The sequence below is a fragment of the Haliotis cracherodii genome, unplaced genomic scaffold (assembly GCF_022045235.1).
Source record: "Haliotis cracherodii isolate W230 unplaced genomic scaffold, xgHalCrac1.p SCAF_12, whole genome shotgun sequence".
Taxonomy (NCBI): Eukaryota; Metazoa; Mollusca; class Gastropoda; order Lepetellida; family Haliotidae; genus Haliotis; species Haliotis cracherodii.
Genome location: NW_027266267.1, coordinates 33,166,874 through 33,190,845, shown reverse-complemented (window position 1 = coordinate 33,190,845; position 23,972 = coordinate 33,166,874). Strand labels below are relative to the sequence as shown.

The window sequence follows — 23,972 nt, the reverse complement described above, 5'->3', positions numbered from 1 at the left end:
GCTTGATACACCCGCTTGAATAGCAGCCACACCACTCATGTTCATTGTGTGCAGCTGTTTGCACTTAAGTTTGAACTTATATTTCTATAGAGCTCCAAAATGTATAGTTTGTGACGAGCGTATTACTCAATACTTTGATTGTGCAGTGAATGAGCTGCCCCTTCATACCATCTTGGAAAAAGCCAAGCAACAGAGGGTAAGCCTTGGGCTAGAGTTTCAGGACCAGCACACTGTGCGTTACAATGACTCTGATTATATGCATAGACATTTCCTTCTGTGATGACAGAAAAGACAGACTTGAGATGCAGCTCAGAGTCCTCATGAACATGGAAGATAGTAATAATTAAAGACGCATGTGTTAGCATTATTTTATTGCTTTACAATCAGAAAGTTACATAGAATACATGTCATGAATTCAATGTGCATGTACAGTTAGAAAGACTCTAGTTTTCTTAATTTTGCAGTAGTGTTAGCACCGGGCACACCATGTTGTGCTTGTCGTTTTAGATATAAAGATGATTTTGCCTTCTTTCTTTTGTCGTTCTTTTTCTTTGCATCTGGCTTATACAAAAGCTGTTTTGGTACATGGAGCATTTTTAAAAGTTTGAGAAAGTCACGGTAGCCTGTAGGAACAGCCCCACGATGCATCACAGTAAAACGAATGAGGTCAATAACGTTAGTTCCCAATCCACACATTCTCATTATCTAACACAATTTCTAACTGATCATTCAGTCTGAAGTGAGCGTTTCTGATCTGATCCCTGATAAAGTACCATAGTTTGGTGAGTTTGCCAATCGTTTTAGTTAATGACACATCTTTAAGAAGTAGATCCAGAATCAAGTTGGTATTCGCTTTAATCTGTGCTTCATCGTGGGTGATTTCTTCAGGGGTCTCATTCAGTCTCAGAGGACTCGTCTCCCGATCCGGAGTCACTGTCATTATCTGTTGTTGTTGTTGTTCCCGAGTCGCTGTCTTCTCCTTTTCCTGGTTGTCTATCAGGCGTTGGTATGTGTTCCTGTTCAGGAGAACCATAGGTCTGCTCATGATGTAGGTAATAATCTAACAGTGCAGCAATGCAAATAGGCAAGATCGAATGGTGTCTTATCAACACCTCCTTTTTAATCCGATTGGGAAAACCTTCTTTGGCAGCCAATGTTCTAATGTGAAACCTATGACTGTGCAAGCGAGTTTTATCCATCAGTGAGAGCGGAATATTCCCTTTCAAAATGTTTAAGATCATGCTATTAATAGCATGCATTTGTTCACATGACACATATTGAAGTAAAGCTTTTCTCTGCTTCACATTAGCCTGCAGTAGTGTCTGAAGAAAAGACAGATGTTTTTTCCAGTAAATCACCCATATTGATGTGAAGAGATCACGATGTGAAACTAGGTTATTGTGACTTTTATATATGTATGCTTAGACCCTAATAGTCCTCATACACCATAGCCGATGTCTCTCATTCGGTATTAGAAGCTATCATGTTTATGTAACTACACTGAGGTGATAACCTGAAATGTTCAGTTAGTGGTTCATCTTCTGGCATCCATTTATGTACCCGCAATCGACACATGAAACAGTAGACTTTATCTGACTGACCCGTGTAAATGAACACCTCTGGGATGAACTCGATCGACGTGTACGTCAACGCGTTTCAAGGTGAATGGAACAGAATTCCGAGGAAAGAATTCGTATCAGGTCAGTGCCGAGGAGCCATGATTGCTGGCCGGGGCGGTCACACGAGATGCTGAGTTCAGCGCTACCTTGTGGCCTTATATGACATGACAATGAAAGTTTTCAGTACCACGACAACATATGACTATCGAGCTCCTAGCTTTCTTATTTGTATCTATGATAATAAATTAAACATATGGACTTGATTAGATACAATAAACTTACTAAAACACTACCTGTGCGTTGTTGTTTTTTACGAGTGTATATAGTGGCATCTTATGCAAACCATGACTATCTGTCTCCCATACATAAACGGAGTTTGAATTATGGAGATATGTTTAAGTGGTGTAAGTAGAATGTATTGATCACGTTCATAAATCATAGCTTTACGTGTTTATCTGAATACTGACACCCATCACTAAATGGCTTTGGGGTAGATATCGTTGTGTTTCCACTAGGCTGTCATGCCAGTTCTGAGTATGTTATAGACATTCCATTGCTGACTTGCCTGGAGGTACATAAAACTGACTTTCCATCGCGCCATATAAGGAGATCTATAACAAAATGTGAAGGTAGACTATCTGGAATGTGGAGAACCAATAGCAGTCTCAACAGTAGAGAGAAAGTAATACCTTCCGGACAAAAGCATTCCTATGGAGCGTGGAGCACCAACAAAAGCATTCCTGTGGAGCATAGAATTTCAACAAATTCCTGTGGAGCATGGAATTTTTCTAACAAAAGCATTTCTGTGGAGCGTAGAGTAAAGAAACAAACAAAAGCATTCTTGTGGAGCGTAGAGTAAAGAAACAAACAAAAGCATTCTTGTGGAGCATACCACAGAGGCCAGTCAATACCTTTCACACAATAGAAGCAAATTTTGCTAAAGGAGACTAGCAGTAAGGCTGGCTCTGTATATATTCGCTCTGTTCAAACATGTAACTATGTCACCGCACATTAGTATCAATACACTAGGGGTAGCTCTCTCTCACCCACTCTTTACACGCAAGAGTAAATCTATTCGTGTGCGGGTTTTAGCCGCTGAACCTGTTAACCCTTTCACCGATGTCAATTCATTTATTAACATTTTTCTCTACTTCATTCACGTTTCACTAAGTGTTAAAATATTATGTTATTGTTCATAGCGGTATTCATTCACCTATATCTATTAACCTTTATCTATTAACATTTCTGTCACTCTTTAACTTTTTATCTGTTTCAGTGTGCTAACGTAACATTAAGGGTTAAATGTTGCTTTTAGACGATCACCAACTAGATAATATAGCTGTTACTTGTTTTCGCCATTATGTTAGAACTTACCCATCTGCAGATGTGTAATTCGTATGTTTTCTGCTTTATGACATATAAATAATAGATGTAATAGTAATAATAAAAATAAGTGAACTTACCTTATGACTGTACAACACTGTTTCATTAATCATTCCTCCATATATTCCGTTTGAATTAACCATTCGCTCAGTTCATATCTGGTTTAATCATATTTATTCCATCAATTGTACATGGCTGGATTTAATTTTTTCTTATATATCATCATGTAGTAAACTTAGCTGGAAAAACAACGGTCAAACCGTTCGGCTACACTAGATACCTGTAGACGAACGGCTTACCGGTGTAAGGGAGGTAATACACTATTGACAGTGAAGAAACAATGAACGCTGGCTGGCATAAATACATACACCGAAAGACGGGTGAAGCGAGCGGCCTGCCCTCGTGATCCAAGGGAGGTAACTCGTATCACACTAGTGGCTCATATCACATTGATAGACCATGAGAGCGAATAACTGCGAATTGAAACATAAAACATACACACATTCTGATTAAAAATATGCTTTTATTTTAGAAAACACAGTGAGATGCTCGCGTATGTGTCGATAATACCCGCGATGCAATCTACGCCGAAGCGGTCTTTTCCTTTCTCGTCTCACCGAGCATTGCACCCCACGATGGCTGAAAAGGAAGGGTAAATTAATAATAATAATAATAATTATAATGATAATAATAATAATAATAATAATAGCCAAAGCACTGAAAATAGTCCTCCAAAGCAGATATAATTTGTTCGCGATCTTCAATCAGGTTTCTAAATACACTGCTTTTCAAGGAAATGGTTTTCCTTTCCTTTTTGCTGTTGTAGTTTGAAAGATGCACCCAAGCATCATCCCGGAACAAGTTGATGGACAGCCAATGGCCAGCAGCCCACTCAAACGTAGTGTGGTTGTGATTGTCAGACATTTTCGAGTAAAGTGTCTTCTCCCGAAATGAACCACTAACACGTTATATTTATACTCACTCTGCAAGTAAGGTGATTCAGCATGTTGTCACTTTCTCACGGGAAAAACTACTTCATTATGTTGCCTTGTTCTTTTCAAATGGTATCAACTGTTACACCCCGCATACAAATGGTGTATACATATACTTCTGACTCACTATACTTTGCTTGTGAGTGATGGTATACGATTTTTAATTAGTACGTTTTTTAATACTCCCCTGTTTGACCAGACAGCAGCCCTATTGACTTAACAAGAACGAATCCACAAAGCCACCACTTGTTACTCTGTCATTTTTAATCAATATCGAGTTTTTAGTAACACACTCTCTATACGGCAGCGTCCGCCCGGAGAGCGGAAGGTCCGGGGTTCCATCCCCGGCCGCGTCATACCAAAAGACGTTAAAAGATGGTACTTGTTGTTACCCTGTCTGGCGCTCGACATTAAGGGGCTAAAACAAGGACTGGTCGGCTCGGAGTCAGTATACTGTGTCTGAGTGGGGTATTCATGTTAAACTGCAGCATGGTATCTCAGTGAGCTAGCACTATAAATCGGCATCAGTCCGGACTAGTACAAGCAGCCACACATACACACACACACACACACACACACACACACACACGTGCATGCACGTCGCTATATAAGTGCAATAATCTTGGACGCGACGTTAAACCCAATTTCACCTCACCTCACCACCTCTCTATACGGCTCTTTCATTAAGTGTATCCCTTTTATGTAGTCTTTCATAATGGAACACCTGTGCTTTTAAAGTGTCACGTTTTCAGTACCATCCCATGGTAAACATTTTCTCAAAAATATTGTATAGCTTGTGTACTCGGTCAAGGTGATTCAGCAGTTCTTAGTGCTACCCTATTATACACCCGCTTGATACACCCGCTTGAATAGCAGCCACACCACTCATGTTCATTGTGTGCAGCTGTTTGCACTTAAGTTTGAACTTATATTTCTGTAGAGCTCCAAAATGTATAGTTTGTGACGAGTGTATTACTCAATACTTTGATTGTGCAGTGAATGAGCTGCCCCTTCATACCATCTTGGAAAAAGCCAAGCAACAGAGGGTAAGCCTTGGGCTAGAGTTTCAGGACCAGCACACTGTGCGTTACAATGACTCTGATTATATGCATAAACATTTCCTTCTGTGATGACAGAAAAGAAAGACTTGAGATGCAGCTCAGAGTCCTCATGAACATGGAAGATAGTAATAATTAAAGACGCATGTGTTAGCATTATTTTATTGCTTTACAATCAGAAAGTTACATAGAATACATGTCATGAATTCAATGTGCATGTACAGTTAGAAAGACTCTAGTTTTCTTAATTTTGCAGTAGTGTTAGCACCGGGCACACCATGTTGTGCTTGTCGTTTTAGATATAAAGATGATTTTGCCTTCTTTCTTTTGTCGTTCTTTTTCTTTGCATCTGGCTTATACAAAAGCTGTTTTGGTACATGGAGCATTTTTAAAAGTTTGAGAAAGTCACGGTAGCCTGTAGGAACAGCCCCACGATGCATCACAGTAAAACGAATGAGGTCAATAACGTTAGTTCCGATCCACACATTCTCATTATCTAACACAATTTCTAACTGATCATTCAGTCTGAAGTGAGCGTTTCTGATCTGATCCCTGATAAAGTACCATAGTTTGGTGAGTTTGCCAATCGTTTTAGTTAATGACACATCTTTAAGAAGTAGATCCAGAATCAAGTTCGTATTTGCTTTAATCTGTGCTTCATCAAGGGTGATTTCTTCAGGGGTCTCATTCAGTCTCAGAGGACTCGTCTCCCGATCCGGAGTCACTGTCATTATCTGTTGTTGTTGTTGTTCCCGAGTCGCTGTCTTCTCCTTTTCCTGGTTGTCTATCAGACATTGGTATGTGTTCCTGTTCAGGAGAACCATAGGTCTGCTCATGATGTAGGTAATAATCTAACAGTGCAGCAATGCAAATAGGCAAGATCGAATGGTGTCTTATCAACACCTCCTTTTTAATCCGATTGGGAAAACCTTCTTTGGCAGCCAATGTTCTAATGTGAAACCTATGACTGTGCAAGCGAGTTTTATCCATCAGTGAGAGCGGAATATTCCCTTTCAAAATGTTTAAGATCATGCTATTAATAGCATGCATTTGTTCACATGACACATATTGAAGTAAAGCTTGTCTCTGCTTCACATTAGCCTGCAGTAGTGTCTGAAGAAAAGACAGATGTTTTTTCCAGTAAATCACCCATATTGATGTGAAGAGATCACGATGTGAAACTAGGTTATTGTGACTTTTATATATGTATGCTTAGACCCTAATAGTCCTCATACACCATAGCCGATGTCTCTCATTCGGTATTAGAAGCTATCATGTTTATGTAACTACACTGAGGTGATAACCTGAAATGTTCAGTTAGTGGTTCATCTTCTGGCATCCATTTATGTACCCGCAATCGACACATGAAACAGTAGACTTTATCTGACTGACCCGTGTAAATGAATCCTGCTTGTGCCATAGTCTTCAGAGACTGTTTCATTTGCACGGGCCAACTGGCGAAGGACTTTAATCTCTCACAAAAGCTATCCCCATACACTCCAGCATTGGTTGAAATCACTGAACAATCGTTGGCAATATCTTCAAATCGTCCGCAAACATCCATGATGACCTCAGTAAGCAACTGATCTGTTCATTGTAAGACGGGCAACTGGTGGGTATAACTTTCAGCAGTAGCTTTTATTTGGGTTGGTACACAATACATACTTCATCTGGAAAGACACCACTGCGCAGACGCCCATACTGAGGATCGGAATAGGGTGATACGTCAATCATTAAATATTGAAACTTCTTTCCCTCCACTGCGTCACGAAATGATTCAGTAAAATATTTGGCTTGTCCTGGAAATATTTGAGATGCCAAGATTTTATATTCATGTGCAGAACGTGGGTTAGATAGCAAAATGAAGTAGTGTGTATTCAAGGAAATAGTTCGGTTACAATCCCCCTTAGGATAAGCAGACTGTTGAATATTTATAAAACTAATTCCCCAATGATGAGACAATGTAGTGTAGAGATTTAACATCAGTGGACTTTTACATATATCCATCATCATGTCATACATGACCAACACCATGTTCTTTTCAGATTGCTCAGACCACATTTTCAAATCATTCTCAGTTGGAAGGGAATCCATAAAAAGAATGTTAGAAATGTTTTGCTGCATGTCACTGTAAATGTCTTGCCATACGGCATAGCAGTACACAATTAGGTTGGGAGGTTTGTCAAACATCAGATTAGCTTGCTCTAACAACCTTTTCACCCAAACTGTTTTCCTTGAGGAAGATCCACCAATCACAGATATGGCGGTAGGTGTTTGTATTGGTAAGAGACACTTACGTTCCATGATCTCACTCTGAGCACAATAATTCAACTGTGACAATACAGCTGAGTTACTTATATTTATAGAACAAACTCGAATGACTACACTAATTTTTTTATTTCATTTTTTTAATGGGTTACACAAGTACAGTATTGTGTTACATGACACAGGTATGACAAGATAACAAACAATATCTAAAATAATTACATATAAACTTTGACACATGCTCATCATTGTTAAAACAGACTTGCACATCAAATATCTGCACAAGGGTTTGAAGGGTAAGTTCTGTTTTGCATTCATGCAAGACATGGTACTTTAAGATGGAGTCGCTTTGAATAGCACATGCAAGGTCAGAGGCTTTCATGTTTTTTACTTCACAAACACGTTCCTGGTCTTGTCAATTTCGATGAGGGAATTTCTTTCACTCAGAACAACACAACTGAGTGTTTCGGTGAGGGCGTATTTGAACTCGATTTCTAGTCGGGTGCTACCGGATTTCAACAGATTCATATAGTCGGATTCACTGCATACTTTATCAATGTCGAAGACGAACAGGGCACTCCCGAGCAAAAAGTCGCTACGAGTGATTCCGTTTCCTGTATTTTCTTTCCACAGACACATCCCATCGAACATCTGCCATAGGACTCAACGTCATCTGCCTGCATGGGACGTCCGGGGACACTGGCACCATTGATGTACAGGCTGATGATTTTCACCATACTAGATTGGAAGTTGTAGGGGTTACTAGTGTAAGATCCATTCAAGCTGTTGCTGAGTACAAAGCCTACGATGTAACGATTAGCAATAGGATTCGACAGATTGTCAATGGTATGTGTCAGTTGAGTGGTGGGGATGCTTGTCACCTTGACCTCACTTTTGGTGTAAGGATACAAAGCATTGCTGTCTTGAAACAAGGTGTTGTGTGCCAAAAAAAGAGCTGGATTGACTTTCAGTTTACACACCTTCAGATAGGTATCCAGAATTTCCACCTTGTAATCTTGACCTGTTTTGCCACTCATCAAACAGAACTGGGGCGAGGAGGGGTACAGCTTCACTGTCAAATCCACTCCATTCACCAAATGTCTGTTCATGTGAAAGATATCTTCATACAATGGCCCCGACATGGTCAAGACTTTACTAGTATTAATGAAACCGCCACGAGATTGCACTCCTGTATTGAGACCAGTGTAGGGATCAGTCGATTCCTCATCATTGTTGGATTCAGACACATCTTTGTAGAAGAGTTGAGATGACAGCTGTGAAGTTTTAGCTTCTGTTCCATAGTTGAGTAGAGTTTTCATCATGCTCTTGTAAGCATAATGGTTGTTTGTAGAAGATACCAACTGATTCTGCAGATGTTCCTTTCATGTGTTTCTTGAAATAGTGGGTCCATTTGACATAATCGGGAACATACAAAGGTGTGGACTCCATGGTTAATCAACGAAGGGATACCGTCTCAAGTGCAGTGTCACATATGTCACTTCCTTTAGAAATGAGTGCGACATGCCGTTACTGGCCTTTATACGCACCTCTATGTGTGGAGATTCTTTGACTTTAATCGGAATATTGTATTCATGGGCAAAGCTATAGTAAGGACCTTGTCTGAGATCAAACCGTCTCAATAAAGGCAACTGCTGTTCACCTGCCAAAGAACTATCACACAGATTGCATAACACGTCCACATATGGATCATTCATGTGGGTGATGTCAAGTTTACCAAAATTAATCTCCGTTAAAGACACAACCCAGAATCAATCAAAATTCAACCTTTGATTTAGTTTGACACGAAAATGATAAGGCGTATTCTCGTTAAAATAAGATTGTTTGGAGTCTGAGCTTTTGAGAAATATGTACCTTCCCATCACATATCTTTCAGTTCACTTTCCTCCACATAAGAATCGAAGGAACTCGGCCAGCCCAACCACCTCACTAACAGGTAGGTCTTCCCTTTCACACGTTTTCTCTTTAAAATCTTCTCTACCTGCAACAAGACATTTTCCTTTTTCTCCACCTTTTGTAGCTCGTTGGCATAAAACGTACCTTCCATCAGTTTATCGTGAAAGTCTTTGATCTTATACTGTGCTATCTCTTGTCTCTTGTATCGCCTAGCCACCTTAAACAGCTCCTGAGTCCACTTCAGATCAAGTTCCTTACTGAAAGGTCTCCGGAGGAATGGAATGCGAACAAGATCCCCTACTTTAAATACAAATGACTTTGACCTGTTGTGTTTGGAGCTTTTTTTTAAGTAACAACGGCTTCACATACAAATGTTCCTATACTTTCAGTTCATTCTTCTTCTTGACTTGAACTGGAGAAAGGTTCGGCAAAGAAGAATGTAAGGTGTTGTTATAATTGTCCATCAACTTGGGCAGTGCATCTAAATAATACTTGGTATTATTATGGGTCAAGTAACGTGTAATAAGTGATTTCAGTGTTCTGTTGAATCGTTCCACATAATTACTTTTGATATTTTCGTTATGTGCAACAGTCAGAGTGATATAGTGTTTTTTCTAAAAAATCTTTAAATACTCCTTTAAACTCTGAACCACCATCCACACGCACTTTCATTGGATTTCGTTCCTGAATTATTTCTTTGAAAGCTTTCAGTACTGTCTCTGGTCTATTATTTCTTAAAGGCAGGGCGAAAGCAAACCTACTCAGTATGTCAACAGCCACCAGTAAATAACGCACACCATTATTCTCCTTGCTGTAATGAGTCATGTCGGTCAAATCTACATCAAACATTTCATTTATAGAATTCACCCGAACTCTCAGCCTTTTGAATCTCTGTTTGGGTGGCTTGTGTAAACTGTAGGCGTCCTTTTTTTCAGAAAACGTTTTACAGTGCTCAGTCTGAGATCTGGTTGACGAGCTAATTTCAGAACGCTATGAACTTTCTCAGGACCATAAAAAGCCCCCGGTTCAAGCGGGTTAAAATAGTATCTTTCTAACATCTTCTCCTGTTTCTTTGTTACCACCTTTCTCTGTTGTGGCTTCATGTTGAAATAAGAGAAGCACTGTCAACAGACACCTATGAAAGAACAACCATTTGATAACTATCAAAAGAAGACAAACAAAGATGTAAGCATAATTTATGTTTTATTCATAGTATAGACATTGCTAAAATACACACACACATTTCATTTGGTACTGATAGAATGATATAACATGGAAACAGTCTACAAGCATTTTTGCAACTTCAACATTTTTACAACGCATTGCTTCAAACCATTCACCCATTCAGGTGATTTGAATGTATTGTCACGATAGTCCTTACACTGGTAAGGTACTAAATGGAAAGCAGGCATTGTGCACAGATCTGAATCATCAGTCACAAGTTTCATCCATTTTCCTATTACCAGTTCATTGTCCGCATCCTCAAGTGCCATGTTGAATAATTTATCCACCTGCTCCTGCTCCGTCATGCGACAAGAATGTTCTCCCAAAAAGATTGGATCACCTTCTTCATTAAACAGACAAGGAATACACATTTCACACACGAGTTGGCTGATCGTTTTACTCACTTCTAAAGAGTAACCTAACGTGAGAAGATCCTCTGCATGTTTCAGTTTTGCAGCCATATCCACTTCATCAGCTTTGAGTGGTAAGGTTTTCATCTTCTTGATAATGACTCTCTTTGTTGTCTTGCATTTGCCTTTAAATTTTCTCTTTGCATCTTTCGCGCATTCTTCCCTATCTTGAAACCACTCAGGCGATCTTGTTATGACTGGGTCATTTAGAGTGTGTGGCATCCGCATGACCTGCTTCCACGAGTAGAATGTAGTTTTCTTGCATCTGTTCAAAATAGCAAGTTACATCACTGTAACACATTTAAAGTCATAAGTTTTCACTTGGCTCTGTGTTCATTATTTCATTTCTAACCATCATTAAGATCTGACCAAGTCTATTACTGCCTTTCCATTTAGATGGATTAAGAATATTAGGGTCATGCAGTGATAGACCCACACCCCACACACGATCATACGGACTCGCTTCTACCAAGATCTTGGGAAAAGTGCCTAACAGTTGTTTCGTCAGAAAAACAGACTGTGTGAATTTAGTTAAAGATGCTGCATACACCACATTGGAACTCACAGCATCCCATTGGCGTTGATTAAAACATCTCACACTTCTACCTAAACGTTTTTGTTCGGTGGCAGAAACACACTTTAAAATCTTATGCGCAGTTTCCCAATCTCTGAACATACAAGCTTTTTTATACATGTAATACTGCTCAGCACAGTTAAATGCTATTCCTTTGATAACAATCTCAGTAGCAAAATGTTGACTAAACACTGAAGTTCTCGTGTAAAAAAATACATACTTGTCACTTGTTCGGGTTCCCATAATCAGATTCGAGATGTATACTGGCGTGAAGATTTTGTCTTGTTGACAAGATCGCTGTTTAAGCTCAAATGAAAGCTTCAACAGTAAAACACTGCTTAACTTCCATAAAGTTGAATTTCATTGGTGTACTTTGATTTCCTTTAGCGTTTCATTGGTTACTGAGTATTCATCGCACCATACATTCTATGAGTGGATGAAATGTTGTTCCTGGAATGTTATTGTTAACTTCTATTGTGTGAAAGGTATTGACTGGCCTCTGTGGTATGCTTCACAAGAATGCTTTTGTTTGTTTCTTTACTCTACGCTCCATAGGAATGCTGCTCCACAGGAATGCTTTTGATGGAAATTCAATGCTCCACAGGAATGCTTTTGTTGGAAATTTGACGCTCCACAAGAATGCTTTTGTTGGAAATTCCATGCTCCACAGGACTGCTTTTGTTGGAAATTCCTCGCTCCACAGGACTGCTTTTGTCCGGAAGGTAACAGGAATGCTTTTGTTGGAAATTCTATGCTCCACAGGAATTTGTTGGAAATTCTATGCTCCACAAGAATGCTTTTGTTGGTGCTCCACGCTCCACAGGAATGCTTTTGTCCGGAAGGTATTACTTTCTCTCTACTCTCAACCACATCATTTTTTTCAAAGAGTTTGGATAAATTTTCTAAGACTGAAGTATATCTGGGTTGTGGGAGACCAGGCAGCTAGGTGGCGGAGCATCATCTCACCCAAGCTGATCAAGAGTCTTTCAAAGAGCTTGGATAGATTCTGAGACTGAAATATATCTTGGTTGTGTGACATCAAGGGATGCTGGCCTGCTTCTTTTGAGTAATCCAAGCTGCCCTCGTACAGTCTGTCTTGAACCTAGGAATTTTGGGAAGATGTTACTACTATTTGTGTTATTTACACACATGTATAACTCACGTGGTCACGCGGCTGAAGAAGAAGTGGTGTATGACGTTGGAATCAAGCTATGCAACCAAATGTGTATCGAATGTGGCTCATGTGTGAGTTTTGCATACTCCATTGACAGACTGGCGTGTCATCTTTTGCACATGGATGCAATGAAGTGGCCCGTGAAGGAGGGATTTATTATTCTCCCTAAACAAGGAAACCAAGTAATACTTTAATTTGATGTGAAGATGATAGTCCTGATTGAGGTATCAATGTGTAAAATCAAGCAATTGAACAGGGGATTAAATCATGCACAAATCCTGTTTTGAAACAATTATTTGAAATTAGGAGGTGAAACTTGATTTTGAGTTATCAAGGCAGATTCTTTACCTTCTTTTTTCTTTATTCAGACAGCTTAGAACTTAATTGTTTAATTATTATTATTTCCTTTTATTTACACATCTTACGCTACAAGTCACCAGGTGTATTGTTCGTTGTCTCGCCATCCTTAAGACCTTTGTCTTGAAACTATAAATGAATCTCTAGCACAAAAATTAGGACTCATATTGTGCATGGCATATATAGAGAATACTACACTCATTCTCGTTAGATACCATTTTTACGAAACGAGTGGACTTTCTATGGTATCTGACCAAGCGAAAGCCTTAATTCATCCAAAGTATTTCAAAGAGCTTGGATATATTCAGAGACTGAGGTGCACCTGGGTTAACTAACATCAGGGTCATCAACTTTCTTTTCATTGCACCATCCAAGGACCTCCAATACATTCTGGGGCTGAAATATATCAGCAGCTTGCATTATCAAGGCTTTCATACATCCTGGGACTCAAGTACAACTGGCATCTCTGACATCAAGCGCAACCAATTCGCATCAAGCGAGACATCCAGGGAGCTTTCATACATTCTGAGACTAAAGTACAACTGGCTTCTCTGACATCAGGTGAGGTAAAATGGGGTTTAACGTCGCGTCCAAGATGATTGCACTTATATAGCGACGTGCATGTACGTGTGTGTGTTTGTGTGGCTGCATGTACTAGTCCGGACTGATGCTGATTTATAGTGCTAGCTCACTCAGATACCATGCCGCAGTTTAACATGAATACCCCACTTAGACACAGTATACTGACTCCGAGCCGATCAGTCCTTGTGTTAGCCCCTTAATGCCGAGCGCCAGACAGGGTAACAACAAGTACCATCTTTTAACGTCTTTTGGTATGACGCGGCCGGGGATCGAACCCCGGACCTTCCGCTCTCCGGGCGGACGCTCTACTACCGTTGGTGAGAGTGTATCTGTAGGTGATGATGAAACTGAGGTGAGGGTGAAGTGAGGTTGAAGCTAAAGCTGAGGGTGAACGTAAAATTGTATGTGGTGAAGAAGCTGCGTCTGATGATGAAGCTGATGTTGAGACAAGCTGAGAGTGAAGCTGAGGGTGGTGTTGACGCTAAGGGTGAGAGTGGTGATGCGTGTGAGGGTAAGGGTGATGATGAAGCTGAGGGTGGTGTTGACGCTAAGGGTGAGAGTGGTGATGCGTGTGAGGGTGAGGGTGATGATGAAGTTGAGGGTGGTGTTGACGCTAAGGGTGAGAGTGGTGATGCGGGTGAGGGTGAGGGTGATGATGAAGCTGAGGGTGGTGTTGACGCTAAGGGTGAGAGTGGTGATGCGTGTGAGGGTAAGGGTGAAGCTGAGGGTGGTGTTGACGCTAAGGGTGAGAGTGGTGATGCGTGTGAGGGTAAGGGTGATGATGAAGTTGAGGGTGGTGTTGACGCTAAGGGTGAGAGTGGTGATGCGTGTGAGGGTAAGGGTGAAGCTGAGGGTGGTGTTGACGCTAAGGGTGAGAGTGGTGATGCGTGTGAGGGTAAGGGTGATGATGAAGTTGAGGGTGGTGTTGACGCTAAGGGTGAGAGTGGTGATGCGTGTGAGGGTAAGGGTGAAGCTGAGGGTGGTGTTGACGCTAAGGGTGAGAGTGGTGATGCGGGTGAGGGTAAGGGTGAAACTGATGGTGATGGTGAAGCTGACTGTGATAGTCAAGCTCGGGATGAGGGTGATCTTTGAAGTTGAGGTTAAGAATGTATCTTTGGGTGATGGTGTAGATGACGAGGATTAAGGGTAAGCTGAGTCTGTTGATGGGACTCAAAGTGCAAATGAGTGTGATGGTGAAACTGAGGTTGACAATATAATTGAGGATGATGGAGAAGCTGGAGGTGAGGATGTAGATGGGCATGAAGGTAAGTTGATGTTGAGGATGTAACATTTTAACAAATCAAGTATTGTCCGTTTTAATTTAATTTGAACAGGAAAATTATTGCACTCAACAGTTTAATTTACTCACCAATTTCACTGTCTCCTGTGTCGTTAATGTAAACGTCAGCCCTTAATATCAGCTAACATGCACAGGTCACACCGTCATCAGCGCCTTGGAATCGAGATGCCTTAGGATTGTCCAGCCAGGAAGTGTGTGGCGGGATACAGTTTCAACCCTGCCACCAACAACTGTGAAAGACGTAAGTCATTTTTTTTCGGGTCATCTAATTTGACAAGGTGTTATTCAAACGTGCGTATTGTCTTAGCTAACTTTGTCAGTCAAAGGCAAATCTTTCATTTATAGGTTTAGTATCAATGTTAGTCTATTATTTCATCTTCAATTTACTGGGGCGGTCGGGTAGCCTAGTGGTTAAAGCATTCGCTCGTCACGCCGAAGACCCGGGTGCGAATCCCGACATGGTTGCAATACGTGAGGCCCTTTTCTGGTGTCCCGAATCGTGATATTGCTGGAATGTTGCTATAAGCGGCGTAAAACCAATCTCACTCACTCACTAACTCTTCAATTTACTGATAATATACAACGCTAAAATCATAATGAAAACGTGTTGAACCACGAAAGTATCAATTTCTTGTGTACAAAAGATAATTATGTTCAATAATCTTTATTCATATATAATGTATACATGTATCCCATATGTTATTTTCAATATTGATGCTGGGAAAATATGTTTACCAGGCTGCAAAAGACATGGTAACGGATTCACGACATACCATAACCTGGGTATCACCGGACACAATGAAAAAGAACTAACTGGTGTAACTAAAAAAGAGTGTTGTGACATGTGCATTAGAGCGGAGAGATATAGATGTATTACCTACGAGTACAAATACAGTACTGAACAGTGCAACCTGTCCAAAATCGGGTACTATGATGTACTCTTCTTCAACAGACAGACGGGACAACAGGGATGGATCCTTGCAGTTAGAAACTGTGCATAACTTAACAGGTGTGAAAATGGGGGAAATGTCTACAGATGTTCCTCCTTGACCTTTCATGATGCATGTACAAATCAAGGGGATTAATTCCATCAGCTGCTCATATCTGCTCCATGTTGTGACAAGCAGCACACCGAGTTTGCTCGTAGGTCAATATGACTTGAGAGGCCTTGGTAACACGTTTAGTACTTGCAACCAGAATAAGTGTCATGGTCGTTTAAGCGTTGACATATGCTCTCTACTCCATATAGGAAGATAGAAGGATAGGAAGAAGGGCTTCGACTTGGACTAATTGCAATATGATTGTGACAGTTTGCATCTACCTATTTGCGTTAAATACTATTTTAAGGGTATCTCAGGCGTGAGTAACACCAATCAGATTGAGAATTCAGTTGCAATAAATATTGTGTTTTGCCTCTGAACAATGCAACTGGTGTGTATCCATATATGATTAAAATGAGCAACTGATTACACGTGCACCTACACAAGAACAACGCCATTACCCCCATCCACATCCATGCCAGCACCTATACCCACACCTACGTCCACAGCCACTAGAACAACCACATTCACACTCACATCCACACCTACACCTTCACCCAGACCCAAACCAATAACAACATCCACACCCATGCCCACACCTACATCCACACCCATACACACGCACACGCACACACACACACTCGCAACATCACCCCCCCCCCCCCCCCCCCCCCCCACCCCCCACACACACACACACACATCCACAGTCACATCCCTATTCACACCCACACCCAGCTGAACGTTACAAGTTTGAAAATGTTCCCCCGATACTTTTAGGAGCGCCTGGTTTCCCCTCCACTGCTTCTTTGACATCTGCTATGGTGGAGTTTTCTTCTCTCGTTATTTATCCGTTACAAACGTTCACGAACAAAACAATGATACATGTCTGATGTTAAATTGCAGAAGGAACGACTTGTTCGATGATTTCGTAATATTTCTTGAGGCTTAAGAACTGTGATTCTTGTAAATGCCAAGTGGGTTAGGATGTCGATTCTAACCGCACGATTGTCTTGTTTTGTGTATTCATGTGCTAAAGGTACTGCTATTGCCAGCTTCTGTGTGGACAGTTATCAATTATATTTAAATACCTTGGACATGTTTGATTGATATATATATTAGGCGTGACCACTAATAAAAAGAAAACGTTACATAAAGATTACAAAGTATTTTGTAAAGATGGAGGTTAGTGTGCGCTTCATGTCAGTACCTTACGAGTTGGAAATCATGTTATCTAATATCAAATATCAAATATATATTATCAAATATAGTAAACTCCTAGAATCCCAATTCTCAGACTTGGAAACTATTGCTGTTTTAGTACTGTGTTCATGGTACAGTGAATTTGAAATGCAATAGCTCCTCCATTTAGTTCCACCCAACCTTATGATAAAGATGGTCAAAGCATAAGCTTCAGTCTTGAAATCTCAAACAACACGTGTCACGTGTTTATGGAGTCAACTTGATACAGAACATATGTACAAGATTACGAACATGTTTATTGTTGTGATTTAAAAATCTTCACAATGTTAACAATCAGAACACATGAACAAGAAAACACAAAACTATCAATACCATCTGTTGTAAACTGTTACTGTTCTATGCTGACGCTACTCTATGCCGAAATAAACGTGTGTTGCAAATTTCTTTCCTTTTCAATTTTGCTGGGCTGAACACAAGATGATTAGAATGAGACATGGTTTAGAATACAAAAACACACATAAAATAGATACAGGTTTTGTTGCTTCACAACAGTTCCTTTTCATGTTTTAGAGTTTCATACATAACACAGAAAGTTACGCTTCTTTCAATAAATGGTCTGTGTGATGTGTTATTGAGTGAGTGAATGAGATATCAATCGACAAAGGACAGTTAAACAGTAAAGTATATTACAGTTGAAAACATATACACTGAACCAAATTGAAAACTTCACAATCCTAAAATTATAACATTTTGACCAGTTATCATTGTGGGCCCTTATTGTGTATTTAAACAGTAATGGCCACGTATTGTCTTCAGATAACATCCGTTTTTGTGCAGGTGAATCGATCAAAATCATGTGCACAGCACTATAGTGGCAAAAGTGTTTTTTTCACGTGCAACAGGTCACGTGGCCATAATACCGCACATGTTTTCAGCCATACTTGTTAGCAGTCATTAACAAAAAAAGAAAAACACAAGAAAACAAAAGTCTTTACGGCCATTTGTCATGCCACACCTTTCAACTGTGCAACGTGAACGTGCCCACACAGCAATTTTGACAAGTAATTTCCTTCAGAATGCGGGAGTCAACGTCATGGACTGGCCGTCAAGGTCTCCCGACCTCAATCCCATCGAACACGTCTGGGATGCTCTTGGCAGAAGTCTGCGCACTCTCCAGAACCAACCACATTTGCAAGATCTTGGCACCATTTTGCAGCAACATTGCCAGTAGACGGTGGCTCTTGGGCCAATTTGGTGATACAGAACTCTGAAATCTGTGGTTCTTGGAAATATTGTCATGGGCCGAACCAGTCTGACAATAATTTTTTTAGTTTTCATAGCTTTTCATGTCCTTATTTCCGGAGTTTAAGACCCATGTAGCCCTGGTGACACTTTGGCTAAACACTCTTCCTCATCTAACTATGTACCTCAATTTAAAAAGTATCAAAGCAGCAAGAAACGAAAACTATTAACTTAAATCAGATAATGGGGAAGATTATAATGAAATATTTTCAAATTTTATGCTTCATACAGCCCTTGGACAAGCTCATGAAACTGCTACAGGGGCTGATAACATACAGATAACATGAGCTCTTAAAACACTTATCAGAAACATGTTTAAAAACCCTTCTATAAATATTGACGAAATATGGACAAATGGAAACTTTCCGTTATCATGGACGAGATCATGCCCATCCATCAAATTATAGACCAATTTCATTGACAGGTGCGTTTGCCAAACCATTTATTATCCACGGGGTGAAGAAACATGTGGTAAGATACTTATTCCGTACGTCACACGTGTGTCGTACAAGGTTGACCTTGTTTTATTCGTTTTGATTGGATAACCGTGACCTCTGTGACACCGGGACTACTTTTTTCATTCATAAAAAATCGCGAGACGTCATTCATTTTGCCACTACAAAGCACTGAACCATCTAATGAGTACATCCCAATGTAAAGATGCCAAAGCTTGGGATATACATTTTCGACCATCATTTGACATGTTTGCACATATTAAATATCTAAACACAAAATGCCTAGAGGATCTATATTTGTTGGAAGTGGTCTCAAATTTAAAGTTTCTAATGGATCCTTCACTTACATCGATCATGAGTGTGTATGCTGGACCATGCATAGTAATTAAGAAATAACAAACAAACTCGATTCAATCCACCACCAAGGGCTTGGTCAATGTCTTGGTGCCTTTCGAACACCTCCTGTTGATAGCCTCTATGTTGTTTTGATGATCCTTAAAGCAACGCCATATTAAATCTTTTCTTCCATACGTTACCAAATTGCGTTCCCCCAATCCGGCTTATCAGTAGTTATCATTCACCTTCTTAACAGGATCGTTTTAATAATGTTTGTGCTAATTAATTATTGGTGTTTTAAAAATAGTGTCATGTCTTGTATTTATTATGATATTATCATCTACTGAGATCATTGAGAGTGGTTATACTTTGGGAGTGAGTGAGTGAGTGAGTTGGGTTTAACGCCACTTTTAATATTATTCTAGTTATATCACGGCTTGTCAGCTCGGGGAAAGCCCGAAGTGATGCAGGTCTCAGACGTTTACCACTTCGGTGAAACCCGCGAGCACGGGTATGGTGCTTACAAACCTAGAAACACAATCAGGGCGATCCGGGATTCGAACCCACAATCATAGGTTGCTGGCGTGTCCAAGGGACGCAACTCTGCACAGCAAATCGTGTTGCCTTAGACGTCTGGGCCACCTGTGAGCATGTGGTTGCTGGGGACTGATGTAAACCTAGAATCTCCAAGGGGCGCCACTGTTGTAATCTACATCTTATGGACGCAGTGGGTGTTCTCGATATTCGAGATGCTGCGGAAATATAGACTGTACGCCAACAGATAAAACTGACATGACTGCATCCGTCATATTTTGTATTTCTTTACTTTTATAATGTCTATTTCGTTAAATCTAAAACGTCAACGCCTGAGAGCAATTAGTCTCGATCTGCTGCAATTGATTCCATAGCGGTGATCATTATCTGAACGACTACTTAGAGTGATCCCGTAGTTTTGGGTCAGTTCAGTACATAAAAGTGGCTTAATATAACGAATCACCAGGAATGGATATTTCGTAAAAGGCAGGAGTAGCGTAGAATAAGATAAACAAATCTAAACATGAAATGTATCTTCTTTTGTTGCATTCAGTTGATTTCAATATCTAGGGGCTTTTCGGTTTGGTCTCAGTACACTGGAAAATCAGTTATTTCCCTCGAAACCACGACTTGCAAATCACCAATGACAGTAGGCGTCGAATGAAACTACTACCCCGAGAGTTCTATGGCTATGAACCTGCATTCCCTCTCTCAGGTCTGCTGATAACTTTAGATCCAACTGATTACTTTTTTTATAAACACTATGCATTTTCATCTCGTGCTATCATACACAAACACAGAACATGGGTACAATGTGAAGCCCATTTCTGGCGTCCCCGGTCATGACATTGATGGAATATTGCTAAAAGCGACGTCAAACCATACTCGCGCACTCGCTCACTCTCACTCACTTATTCACTCACTTATTCACTCACTCATTAAAAAATTGATTACAAAATTCACGAAAGATCATGTTTCTCACAATGCACGGACATCTGACATCAAATGATGTTGGTTGTGTTTGGGCAATCGTTTCCAGCCTGAATTCAGTTTCCTTTAGCCCAAGTACTGAAACCTAATCACAATCTAACAATGTATACATTCGTTTGATCGGCACTTTACAACTTTAAATTCCCACATATTTTTAAATATGCAAAGTGAACTATCTAGAAATCCATTATAGATCAGCATGCGACTAAATTGCCAGGACATTATATTTATTTACACATCTTGATTTCCTAAAGGTAGAAAGTATAAGATTTCCAATGATTTTGTTACTTTAACGGAATACATAGTTTCTGTATATTATGTATATTTTTACTTTGATATAATCTCAGTTTCTGAACGCTTTTTGGTGTGGGTGTGGGAATACGGCTGTGTGGGTTTATTTATTTGTTTCTTGTTTCACGCCGCACACAGAAATATCGCAGCTGTATGACGGCGGTGTGTACATAATCTAGTCTGGACCGGAAATCCAGTGATTGACATCACGAGCATCAATCTACGCAATTGGCCATGGGATACGATGACATGCGTCAACCAAGCCTGACCACCCGATCCCGTTAGTCGCCCCTCACGGCAAGCCTGGGTTGCTGAAGACTATGGTCAACCGAAACCGTTCGCTGGAGAAACTCCACGTCACAACCTTTAGGTAATTTATGTGAGTCGCCTGCTGTTGGGGACAAGTTTCACTATCTATTTCCAGGTGAAGCTCTTCACCAATTGCGGATATTGTATTTTCCAGAATAAGTGTCACATTGGCCAAATCTGTATCAATTTAAAGTTTTTTCTCCGTTCGAAAAGCAAAGAAGTATTTAAAATGTGTCGACAGATATTAGATGCATAAAAACATGATGTAATTCTGTGGACCCTGTAACAACTTATGATCAAGTGCCTGCTCACGCCGGTATGCCGCCCTTGTATTGTATCTATGTATATATTCCTGCACAACCGCTGGTGGATTTTGAGAAATAAACTGAACTGATGAGGCTGGTCTGTTATGAGCTCGGTCCAAACTACACTCTCGCCTCTGAGCGAACATGTATCTGTGCAACAAAGCGTTCGAAAGAATTACCTAGAGGGGGGTTTCCGGGTAACTCTCTATTCCTTGAAATTAATGGAGCAGAGGCCCCGCTGGAGTTACTCATTCCTACTTTTACACTTTGACAAAATATTCTGTAGTTGAAAATATTTGAAAAATTCAAATGCTGCTTCAAGATAATATACAGTTGGCAAGCAACTCTCAATTCCTTAAAAATAATGGGCCTCGGCCCCTGCGGGGCTCCATTATGTAGAGGGGAATGTCCGGGTAACTCTCCATTCCTTGAAATCAAAACACATCTGTGACGTCATTCTATTGTTTGAACGCTTCATTATTTTTCAGGCATGGAGAGTTGCTTGCCAAATGTATATTATCTTGAAGCAGCATTTGAATTTTTCAAATATTTTCAACTACAGAATATTTTGTCAAAGTGTAAAAGTAGGAATGAGTAACTCCAGCGGGGCCTCTGCTCCATTAATTTTAAGGAATGGAGAGTTACGAGGACATTCCCCTCTACGTAATGGAGCCCCGCAGGGACCGAGGCCCATTAATTTTAAGGAATGTAGAGTTACGAAGAGATTCCCCTACTTAGACCTCATCCCAACTTTTACACATTGACAAAATATTCTGTTGTGGAAAATACTTGAAAAATAAACCAGAACTCTTTGTTGTCTGTGTTTATACTGCGTGATGCACGAGGAATGCGTTCTCTGCCGCTGTTGCACGTGCGCCAAGTTCCATCGCGAGTTGACATTTACAATACAAGGTACACGGCTCTTCATAATTTAGTTGGGCCCTAGACTAGTATTTATCAATCGCTTGCATATTGTCAATACATGCTGACGGGAATAATAGGAAATATAGAGCCCCGAACAAGGATATATATATTACCTAATTTGTATTTCTCGTCCAAGTTTTATCTAATTGCTGTAAATATGAACATTGTTGTGGGTGACCTACTCTAAGACAACATTATCTTCAGATTATTTTGAGCTTCAAAGCATTATGCAAAATTATGAAAATATTCAATAGTTATTTTCACACGATTCCTTCATGTGCCGCAGTAGCTGAGGTTGACGATGACACGTTCCAAATCAACGATGCGGTTTCGAACCCCGCTGGCGACACGATTTCGAAAAGAAATTGAAATTATTTACTTGTAAATAAATGTAAAAAATAGTTCCGTCTATTCCAAGTGGAAGTTAATTCAGATGTTGGTATAAGATAATGTACAGTTGACAAACAACTCTCCATTACTGAAAAGTAATGGAGCGTTCGAACAATAGAACGGCGTCACAGATGAGTTTTAATGTCGCTTTATGTGTGTGGTCGACTCGGGATTTTGGGGTAAATCTATACAACTAGAACCGTAGTGGGTGGGTTAATTTAAGGGGATTTATATGGGCGGCTGACGTCGTACCTACTTTTAAGTCGTGTATCGTGGAAGCTTTTGTCCAGGCGGCCGTAGTGACTGTGAAGACGCCCCGTGAATGCTCGGCTAGACGGCAGCCATGTTTGAGAGGGCCGAGATGTAAAGCGCGTGTTCATTGGTTGTGTCCGCGTAATCCTAGTCACATGGTCCGTGTGTCAGCCAACCCTGGGAAGGGAATCGTCACCGTGTACGAAATACTCATTATGTCGGAAAACGCACATAAAATCTCTCTCTCTCTCTCTCTCTCTCTCTCTCTCTCTCTCTCTCTCTCTCTCTCTCTCACACATCAAAACAAACCTAACATTACAAACATCCGCTATAAAGAGCATCAGAAACCTTTTAAGTCTCACGTCTCAGGCATATTATATATTCACCACCAATCTATAAAACAAAATTTAAAAAACATATCACACCACCTCAGATCTCCCTTCTCCCCTCCACCTCCGTCAAAATTCTAAATTCTAAATTTTTCAAAATATAAATAAACAACCGTAACGCCCTCTCAGGTTGCTTCTTATTTCGAACAAACCTCCTGATACCTTTGACGAACCACTCTAAATAGCCTTGCGGGCCCGTGTGCGAAATACGCATAATGGTAGAAAGCGCACGTAAAATCTCCAAACCATCCTCATCAGGGAATCATCTGTCGTCCTTCATCCAGCATCTTGTCGAGTTGAGTCGACTCCCGCATCTTGCGTCAACACCTTTCATTGTCATTGACTTCTAGTTTTCTGGGATAATTTTGAGATCAGTACTAGTTATGGGTGAAGGAGTGAGTGA

The 23,972-nt window shown here is 40.3% G+C and overlaps 2 protein-coding genes across 2 annotated transcripts; both read right to left on the bottom strand.

Moving 5' to 3' along the window:
• Positions 1-10,514: 10,514 nt before the first annotated feature.
• LOC139457787 (uncharacterized) lies at positions 10,515-11,682 on the bottom strand. The gene is made up of 2 exons (XM_071239135.1): positions 11,660-11,682; positions 10,515-11,130 (listed from the first exon to the last, which is right to left on the bottom strand). Exons 1-2 carry the CDS (start codon positions 11,680-11,682, stop codon positions 10,515-10,517), a joined length of 639 nt encoding a protein of 212 aa, XP_071095236.1.
• A 2,245-nt stretch (positions 11,683-13,927) lies between these two features.
• LOC139457301 (uncharacterized) lies at positions 13,928-16,483 on the bottom strand. Its single transcript, XM_071238709.1, has 2 exons — positions 16,354-16,483; positions 13,928-14,607 (listed from the first exon to the last, which is right to left on the bottom strand). The coding sequence occupies exons 1-2, from the start codon at positions 16,481-16,483 to the stop codon at positions 13,928-13,930; spliced, it is 810 nt and encodes a 269-aa protein (XP_071094810.1).
• Between the last annotated feature and the right edge of the window lie 7,489 nt (positions 16,484-23,972).